Source organism: Neltuma alba, unplaced genomic scaffold (genome assembly GCF_004799145.2).
Source record: "Neltuma alba isolate B1F8T4 unplaced genomic scaffold, ASM479914v2 tig00011043_pilon, whole genome shotgun sequence".
Lineage (NCBI taxonomy): Eukaryota > Viridiplantae > Streptophyta > Magnoliopsida > Fabales > Fabaceae > Neltuma > Neltuma alba.
In genome coordinates this window covers 2,236-12,273 of record NW_021635792.1, presented here as the reverse complement: position 1 = coordinate 12,273, position 10,038 = coordinate 2,236, and the positions used below count along the sequence as shown (strand labels likewise).

The 10,038-nt window shown below is 36.8% G+C and overlaps 1 protein-coding gene across 1 annotated transcript; it reads left to right on the top strand.

The window, feature by feature from the left end:
* Nucleotides 1-1,780: 1,780 nt before the first annotated feature.
* On the top strand, nt 1,781-4,468 carry LOC114760912 (uncharacterized). Its single transcript, XM_028950221.1, has 2 exons — nt 1,781-2,037; nt 4,222-4,468. The coding sequence occupies exons 1-2, from the start codon at nt 1,781-1,783 to the stop codon at nt 4,466-4,468; spliced, it is 504 nt and encodes a 167-aa protein (XP_028806054.1).
* The last annotated feature ends 5,570 nt before the right edge of the window (nt 4,469-10,038 follow it).

The window sequence follows — 10,038 nt, the reverse complement described above, 5'->3', positions numbered from 1 at the left end:
TTGACAACCTATGGAATGAATTTAAAACACAGCAAAAAGGGAAACTACTTAACAACAAAGCAAAAAGTGAACATGCAGCACAACTCAAAAACACTAAAGCTACTTTTTCTGAAGTTTTGGGTTTTCAAACATGAAAATTTTCTTGGCACACCAGTGAATTGCTCAGAACCTCAACAAGTAAGGCTCCCCGGCAACGGCGCCAATTTGATAATCAAACTTGTCGCTAGGTAATCAAAGTTTTACTAGGGAAAATGCAGCAAGTGAGGCACTACCTAGGTCATTCTTCACAAGGAGCCTTAAGTTGTATTTCAATTCTTAACAATTCACTATTAATTATCAAATTACCAAGATGAGAGCTTTAGTTCAGAAAAAGAGAAATCAAAACAAGAAACAAATCTAATGAAAGGTAAATTGCAAATGAGATTCAGATGAGAGATAGTAGTTCCCCTAGCAATTTATCCAACCTTCCTTGTTCAATCTTATAATTTGGAGTCTCTTAGTGTCAATTAAATGGATAGATTCAGCTACTGCTCAAATCTCTCTTAACATAGATCAGAAACAACTATCTTACTAGATTCATTATTTTGATCTATGAGAAGGAAAATCAATTGACAAGAACACTTGAGAAGCAAGTTGCAATTCTCTAAGAATGACCACAACTGTGAATCATCAATATATTCAACCAAAATTCAGATTTACAGAACAACAGTCCAAGTAAAACGAATTGGATTTACAAATCAACAGAGAATCCTCCATTCAACTGAACTAAAGGACACAACTCACATCTGAATGTTCAATCAGATCTAAATTCCAAGAAACATAAATCTAATCACTCAATCTTCATTCTAATCACAATTGTTCAACTGAAACAAATGACTCTTAGAATAGAAGGTAGGAAATAGATCTGAAATGACTCCCTGTTTAGCTCCATGAACTCAGGTCAGCTTCATTGCTAGAAGAACTTGGAAATTCAGCTACTCATACTCTGGATTAGGGTAGTAGAAACAGCAAGAATTGATGAAAGATCCATGGTTGATCGGTGGAAATTGATGGAATTGGACGAAAATGGAAGAGAGAAATGAGAGAGGGCGGAGAGAGCAAGAAAATCGCGTTGGAGGGAGAGTGAGCAACTGAAATCTGATCCTACAATTGAAGCGCGCGACTTCAGCTTTTAAATCTGGAAATTTCGGTCATCCGCCGCGGCTCCTCCGTCAATCCGCCGCGGCTCCTGTCCTGTACGGTGTCGTTTTGATTAATGATCCTGAGCTTCATGAAAACCTCCGTCCGCCGTGGCGCCTTAGTCCATCCGCCGCGGCGCTTTTCACCGAGAGTACCTTAGAAATCCGCCGTGGCGCCTCCGTCAATCCGCCGCGGCGCCTCAGACAGAATGGCGAAAATGCTACTGAAACTTCCTGAATTCATGCCAAAGCAGGGATCAAAAGTACACACAAATAAAATCATATAAAAACATGTAAAAACACTTGCAAAACCTCATAATTCTTCTCACCAACTCTTATACACAATGGAACCTAATTATGCCCAAAGTATGTAAATATAGATCGCAAAAGTATGTGTTTAGGGCTAGAAATGTATGTAAATAATGAGACTTATCAGAGTGTCCACCCCATATTGTCCTCAAATAAACGGCCTAGTTGAGGTGTCGAATTGAGAGATTAAATGCATCCTAGAATGTATTATTAAGCCCTCCAACAGAGATTGGAGCTTGAGACTAGACGATACACTGTGGGCCTACCGCACCACCCACAAGACCCTAATTGGTATGTCTCCATATCAGATCATCTATGGTAAGTCCTGTCACATTCCGGTAGAGCTAGATCATCGATCATACGGGGCGGTTAAGAACTGCAACACCCATTTGGAGGAAGCTGGACTGAGCCAACTCCTTCAAATTCAAGAACTTAAAGAAATATGGTTGGATGCCTACAACAACTCAGACATCTACAAGCAGAAAACCAAGCTTGTTCACGATACCAACGTCTTGAGAAAGCAGTTTAAGGAGGGTGATAAAGTGTTGAGGTATTAAGTTTGATTCAAATTCAAGAAGGGTAAGTTCAAGATGAGCTAGGATAGACCCTATATTGTGACAAAAGTGCATAACTTCAAGATGATAGAGCTTAAGGAGGAGGCCAAAGGCAAAATGTTTCAGTACAACAGTCATCTCCTCAAGCTCTACAAAGAGCCCGCTCTGCCTTTTTAAGGCCAGGTCATCCTTTTCCTTTACCTCTTACTATTCACATGAAGTTACCTGTGCTTAAGTTATCTTGCTGTAACTGTTTGAGTTTGTGAAAGGGATGTCCTCAGTAGAAATAGTTTTAAATTCTATTGCTTTGTTTGTTTTGAATAATCTCCCTTGGTCTCGAGTTTTATATGATTGTTTTTGTGCTTCTCTTCTTTCACCACTACACACTTTTTTGCATTCTTGAGTTTCCCCACCTTTACACTTAGCTCTTTTCTCTTCTCTAGAAGAGTGATGTGTTGCGCTTCAGTCTTGAACTAAACTTCACAACTTCCACCTTCATTGTTTTGTGTTTAGGTTTTGTGTTTTGGTGTGACTGTGTGCCGTAATGTGGATATTGCTTTGAGTGTGTGGGGGAGGCTGTTTTAAAAGTGGTTTTATGCTTTGTTTGTTGCTAAGATTTACCATAATTTTTCAAAATTTTTGAAACTTTTAAAGTTTTTCCCTAATCTTCCATCACTTGTTTTGAAGTTTTGTGTTGAATTGTTAAAAATCTGGTGATGGATTACTCAGTTGGGTTGTTTTGGTAGGGATCTTGGTAAGTGGTTTTGGTTTAAGGACTTAGATTTGAAGTTTTTCAAGGTTTAGAGTGTTAGAAGCCTATCTGTGACCCTAGGTCGTGACCTAGCTGCTTTCAAGTCACTACCTGGAGGTTAGTCTGAGAAGAGGAGCTCTCTGTGCGTTGAAGTTACGACCTCGATATCTCAGGTCGTGACTTGGGAAAGACAATGGGTAAAGGCTCTCTTTAGTTGAGGTTGCAACCTCACTGGTTCCAGGTCGAGACTTGGAGCCTTTCTGAAACCCTAAATTTCCCCCCTTTCTACTGAAGTTGCAACCTCACTTACCTCAGGTCACGACCTGACATGAAAAGTCAAGATTTTTTCTTTGAGTTCACCATTTTACCCTTACTTATTTCCACCTTAATTACTATTTTGCTGTTGAATGTACCCTGGATTCAAGCTATATTCATTCTAAGGACCCAAAACCCTAATCTTTCTTTGTAAAACCACATAGAACTCTCCCTTTTGATTCTTCCTTCGCGCACAATCACTCTCCATCATTCCCCACGGCTATTCCTCTTCCTAAAGTCGCGACCTTCCTTCTCCTTCTATAACTGTCCTTCTTTTCAGTTTCCTCAAGTGAAACTACTCCTTTATTTCAAAAACCTATCTCTTCTCCATTACCTTATCTCCCTTAACACCAATCTGCTCTCCTGCATTTGCTGTTGCTTTCTTGCCTTCAGAATTCATCCCTTGTAATCTGCATTTTAAGCCATTCTTTAGTGAACTCTATTTTTCCTGCCGCTCTTTAAAGGTTTGCTCTGTTTTTTCTTTTTATTCTTTCTAGTTTAGTTTAGTTCTGTGTTTTCTAGGGTTTAGGTTTCTAGAGTTTTGATTTTGATTGAGTAGAGTTTGTGTTGGTTGTTTAATCTTCTATTTAACTGGTTTTTAAACTGCTTGGGATTACATTTTTGTAAAAGATTTGGTTTTTAAACAAATTGGTTCGTGCTGCGTTTTCTGAACTTTCTGGGTTCAGGTCGCGACCTCAAACTTTTCTGAATTCAAAATTTTCCCTCTGTTTGATCAAGTCATGACCTCACTGTTTCCAGGTCGCAACCTGAGCTCACAAAGGAGGTTTTAAACCTCTGATTCACCCCTGTTGCTTCCAAACTGCAATTTCTAAATGGATTTTTACTTTACATATTAAAGATTTGCAGGAAATTGATTTTGGGCAATTGAAAATTTTAAATGATTGAGCTTTCTCATGATTTTCCCAATGGTTTTAAAATGCAAGTTTCCCAATTCAAAATCTTTAACAGTTTTGCTTCAGTGAGTCTGGCAAGGGATAGCCTTTTGCTAGTGTGGGGAGTGCTTGGTTCCTAGGCTTAGTGTAGTTTTTAGTTTCTTTTCTAGGGTTGTTTGTTTTGTGTGTTTACTTTCGTTGTTTGTGTGTTTGTTTTGTAGTCAGATACCTTTCACTAAGAACCCCAAGTCCTTAAGCTCGAAAAGGCTTCACCCTCGTGACAAGACCAGACTTTCAAGGAAAGAAGCCATAGAATTGTTTGCCAACAGAGGGGTGGTTCAAGAGCAGTATTTTCTAGAAACCAAGCAGTACAAATTTTATAAGCTTGCTAAGAAGAGAGGCCTTGAGGAACTTATGAAGAAGGGAAACAAGGCCAACTTGACTGTGATGAGAGAGTTCTATGCTTGATCTTTGATGGACAGATATAGGAGGATCACTTTCAAAGGCAATGAATGTTTTTTAACCCGGGAGTCTATTGAGAAGTTCTACAACTTGCCCGATGTCCCTGTTTAGGAGTATCAGTGATGGAAGACCAGACTTACTAAAGTTCCCGGGGAAGAGGTTTTCCAAACTATCGGGATAGAGGGAGCTGGGTAGACTATAAAGGAAAGTGGGCGGAAAGTCTTTGATTACAAGCACAAGAATGATGAAGCTAGGATTTGGCTAAACTTCATGGTTTATAACATAATGCCATCAGCCCACATTTTTTATGTTTCTGAAGATGGCGCACTCCTTCTACATCTCCTAATGACCATGCAGCCAGTTGACATTCCCATTATTGCCTTGGACCAGATTGATCGCTGTGTCAATAATGTCTAAACTCTTATCATTTTTTCGCACTTGATTACTGATATGTGTACAGCACACGGGATACTGGCGCACAAGTTTGGCTCTCTCTTGGACCCTATCATGACTAGGTGCTATGCCGACTCCAAAACCAATAGAGAGAGGAAGATAGGGAAAAGGGTGATAGGGGAAGGTTCAGAAAAGGAGGCAGATGAGGGTGGCTCTAGTTTCAACTTTGCCTCCTTGAGTGATCAGATTATCGAGCTCAGTTAGCAAGTGACGAATTTGAGTAAGGAGTTCGATGCTTACAAAGCTATTTCCATGTCACATAAGTTCAGAAGACAGATTTATGGATCCTTTGATGTTAAAGATGGCCAAGGCTTTCAAGGTCAACTTTCCTGAAGAGTATGAACAGGCCTTCTGGGAGAACACCATTCCTACCACCACTTACTTTAGTGAGGGTCCAGGGAAATCTTCTGGTGTTGCTATTGCTGATCCTACTGATACTGAGATGGGAGAAGCTAATGTCCAAGTAGGGGAAGATGTCAGGGTAAAAGAGGAAAGAAGAGCGGAGGAGGATTGAAAGCTTTACTATTGGAAGTCTTTTGTTTTTTGTTTTGTTTTTGTGTTTTTCTTTTTATTCTGTTGCTCTTTCCTGTGAACTCAGTACTTAAAAGTTTCACCTTGATGTATGGTTAGTTTACTATGTTCTATTGTGGTTGCTGCTGTTCTTTTCCCTTCCCCTTTTGATAGTAGGAACACTGTCAAATTTAAGTGTGGGGGAAGATTTCATTTCGCTTTGTTGTTTCCCATTATTGCTTCATTTTTGTGATTGTTGCTAAATTGGCAAATTTTTTTTGAAAATTGAATCTTTCATCATCATTATTTGGCTTTGAATTGGTTATGGATGATGAATTGCTGTGAATTGGATCATTTTTGTCTGTTTTGATGCTCGTTGAAAGGGTTTTTACTTGTTAAATGTTGGCCAAGCTTTGAAAAAATTTTGTTGGTAGTTTCTGTAACCTCAGGTCATGACCTTATTGCTTCAGGTTGTGACTTAAGGAGTGACTTTGGCACAGGAGGGCTCTCTGCAATTTCAGGTCACGACCTCACTCATTTCAAGTCGCGACCTGGACTCATTTACTATGCACCACTTTCCTTCTCTTTGCATTTTGCACTACTGTGTAGGAGGAACCTTTTTAAGCTATCTTTGTATCTTTTTCAATCAAACCATTGCCTTGTTAATCTACCCTTATTGCGTTAAATAGTTTTCTTGAAAAAGATGCCATCCTTGGACTTTTAAGAACACTGGATTTTGAAAATGATTTTTCTAAGACTTTATAGGTACTGTTGAGGTCCAAGTATGTTCTTAAGCAATTATTTTGATCTTTTTAATCATCATCCTAGGGGTTGCTTTTGTGATAAGTGTCCTAATGCTTCGTGACTAATGCATATTGATTGAAACTTCTTATATGAGCAATTGAGATTTAAACCCTTATTGGAAGGATATTCTTTAGCCTTAATTCGTATATTGAGTAATTATTCATGTGGTTTACATCCTCTAGAACTTGTTTTAGCTCTTAGTCAAAATTACGTATGCATTTATGATGTTGAATATAATAGAGGCATTCTTTTATATGCCTCTTTACCCAAACACAAGCCACAACCATCTATCCATTGCTTAACCCTTTTGATCTTGCACTCCTTTCATTCTGTCCATCATTTCGAGTGTTTGAACTATGATATTGTTTGAGTTGACTTCATCTTGACAAATATGACTTTCTGACCTTCCTGGACTTTTATTTCAATTTTGAAAAAAAGAAAGAAAGAAAGTAGAAGAAAAAGAAAATTAGAAGGAAGGAAAGTTTTGGGGAAAAAAAAAAGAACAAAAAGAGTAAAGAAATACTTTTTATATACATAAATTATAGCAACGAAATAAAGTTGAATAAAGTATTCCCGTAGTGGTAGAAAGTTAAGATTTGGACTTTCTTGTTTAAGATTTGATGATATTGACTCACCTTTCCTTAATTCTTGACACTTGATTTCACCATTTTCTATTCTATTTAGCCTTTCCATCACTACAACCTTAAAAGTTTTCTTGATTCTTTACATGAATACTGAATAGTAATGGAGATTTTAGAGTTATTGCAAGCCTATGGTAGAATATTTGCTGCTTGGATGTTTGAGAGAAAAGAACCCCAATGAGGGGAGATGAGTGAATTAAACACTTATACCCTGTGAGCAAATCTCTGCTGTTCATGCATTTAGAGTCAATTACACCTTGTATCTAATTACCTGGCATTATTCATGTTATCATTCTTGCCTCCCTAAAAGATGTTGATTGATTAGTTCTTGAGATCACTTTTAAACATGCTAGTTTTCTTAATTGTAATTGTACTTTCTTTAGAATGATTTAAGTCTTTGTCCAGGAGTACAAAGATTCAATTGTAGGGGAGTGATAGAACCCAATCTTTATATGGTTTTCTCAAGTGTTTTCTAATGTTTTGCAATGCTTTTACCCTTATTATGTATGCATTTGTATCCATTTGATTACATTGACTCATACATTACATTTTGTTGTCTAAGGGATAAAAAGGCTCATTTTTCTCTCCTAAATTTTAATTGCCTTGATCTGTAATCAGTTGTCTTTACAAAACTCTTTGTTGTGATTTTCAGCAATTAGAGAAGGACCCAAGAACCAAGATGAAACATGGATGGAGCCACAATGTTACAAGGACCAAAACATAAGAGTTTAGAGTGTTCTGCCTCCCCAAGTCATGACATGGACTTATGAGGTTACGACCTGGATTCCTTTTTAATGAAACTACACGTTTTGGACCTGAGTCAAGATAAAAGCTCTCTATCTTCCCAAGTTGCAACATGACACTCTTGAGGTTGCGATCTGAGCCCCTTAAGTCACAACTTGACATTCCTGAGGTCGCGACTTGAGTGCGTTAAGTGAAGCTGTGCGTTTTGAAATAGGTTTCTGAGCTTCTACACTTAAAGGGGGTAGCCACCACGAAAAAGGGACTCTTCCATTCTACAAATTTGTATAGGGTTGAGCCACTATCATCTCCTCTCAAGTCTCTATTGATCCTACACCCAAAACTTTCATTTTTCTTTATCTCTTCATCATTTTCTGCGTTTCTAAACCGATTAAACCATTTCAAACACCTTCTTCTCTATTTTTCCAACCCTATTTTTAGCATCAACCATGGCTGTTCATTCCTGGAGTGATTGCAATTGGTTTGAAAGCATAAGAGGCTAAACCCTTAGCCTCTTGGTGATGGAGGACGAAGCTTGAGCTCAAGGACTTAATAGGGGAGCTTTTCTATAGTCTAAACCTGTGTTGAATGTTGTGTTGAATATTTCTAGATTTAGAAACTTTCTGCACTTGTATCAGACTAGGTTTATGATTGTAAATCTTGTGTTTAGACTATTTTATTGTATTTGGATTGGATGATGTTAATGTTCATTGATCTATATAATATTTCAATTTGAATCTTTGTGTTTAGTTTGATTGTCAGTGATTATTGTTGATTAATTTGTGTGCTTGTTATTCTATGTTTGTCGATTGACATTTCGAGGACATTTGCATCATCCTTTTGTTTACACTGTTAGTGGTTTTCAACAATATTTTAGGAGATGTTAATTAACTTTGATTAAAGTGAGTTTTTGTTAATTAAGACATTGGACCCAAGTGATTACTTGGGGTTTTCTTCAAACTTAGAGATTTTCTAAAACTCTCAAATCATTTTAAAGAACAGTGATAGCTGAGTTTTCATCATCAAGAGACTATTTAATCATAATTCCCTTTTAATCCAAAACATTTCTTCATTCATTTAAAATATCAAAAACATTTAATTCTCTACACTTTTCATTTATTGCACCACCTTAAATAGTTGAAACCCCCTTTTCTTCACCTAAATTTAAATGCTTTTGATAACTAATCTAGACTAGGATTTCCAATAATAAGCTCCTTGAGAAGAACGACTGGTTGCATCCCATACTGCATTTTTCTGGTGCAATTCACTTTCTTGACAATCCAACTCGATCACTCGTCTTCTCCTTTGTGTCTAGTTGTTTATTACTTCTTATTTTCTCTTTATCATTATGGTGTCATCTAGCCATATGTGTTAGATTTAAGGTTTTGATGATAACAAATTGGGTAATCTGTGTTTCAGTAAGTTGATTGATCACCTGATCGATCAAGGGTTTATCGATCACTTGTTAGATAAATTCCCTGTGTAAACGAGTAACTTAGCAGAAATGTTTATCGATAACTTGATAGATAAATCAGTTTATATGTGTATATTGATCAATTAATCAATCATTGTTAACAATGTTTTGTATAGAAGACTACAGAAAATTATCGATCAATTTATCAATAATCTAATGATCGAACAACTGTCAGATAATGGACACAATTTTAGTAAGTGTTTATCGATTACTTGATCAATAAATAGGTCATTGATGAAAAGACAGATAAATGGTAAAGCTCTTCTACTTAAGTTATATTGTTTCTTTCTTCATTTATCGATCACTTTACCGATCAAAGATTTTTTAATAACCTGATCGAACATTGTTTAATAACCCACTCGATATGCCTCTATTCAAGGTTGTTATCTGGTTGATTAATCAATCACTTGATCGATCAGTGATTTATCGATCAAATGATTGATCATTGCTATCTCACTGTCTCTACTTTTTTGACCACTTGATCGATAATCTAATTATCGATAAAATGATCGATCACCCATATTTCTGGATGTCTTGTTTTCACATAACGGATCAATCAAACATTTTACTGGCATTTTAGAACTAAGTCTCTTTGTTATATTTTATCGATCACTTACTCGATCAAACATTAATCAATCACTTAATCGATCATCGTTTGTTTTGTGCCCTTTGAAAAACTCTTTGTTAAATCTCTTTTATGGATCAAATTTTCCATCATTCATTTATCAATAAAGTACTCGATCATTGTTCCTTGAAAATCTATTTCTATCTCACTTTGCTTTATCGATAGCTTGATCGATCAAGCAGTTTTCGATCACTTGATCGATCATTGACTCTTTCTAGTTAAACATCAACAAGTTACCATGATTCTCAAAACATGTTGATTATTTCTCTTCAAGCTTTTCTCAGCCTTCATGTTTATCTTAATTCTCTATTTTAAGAGATTCAAAATC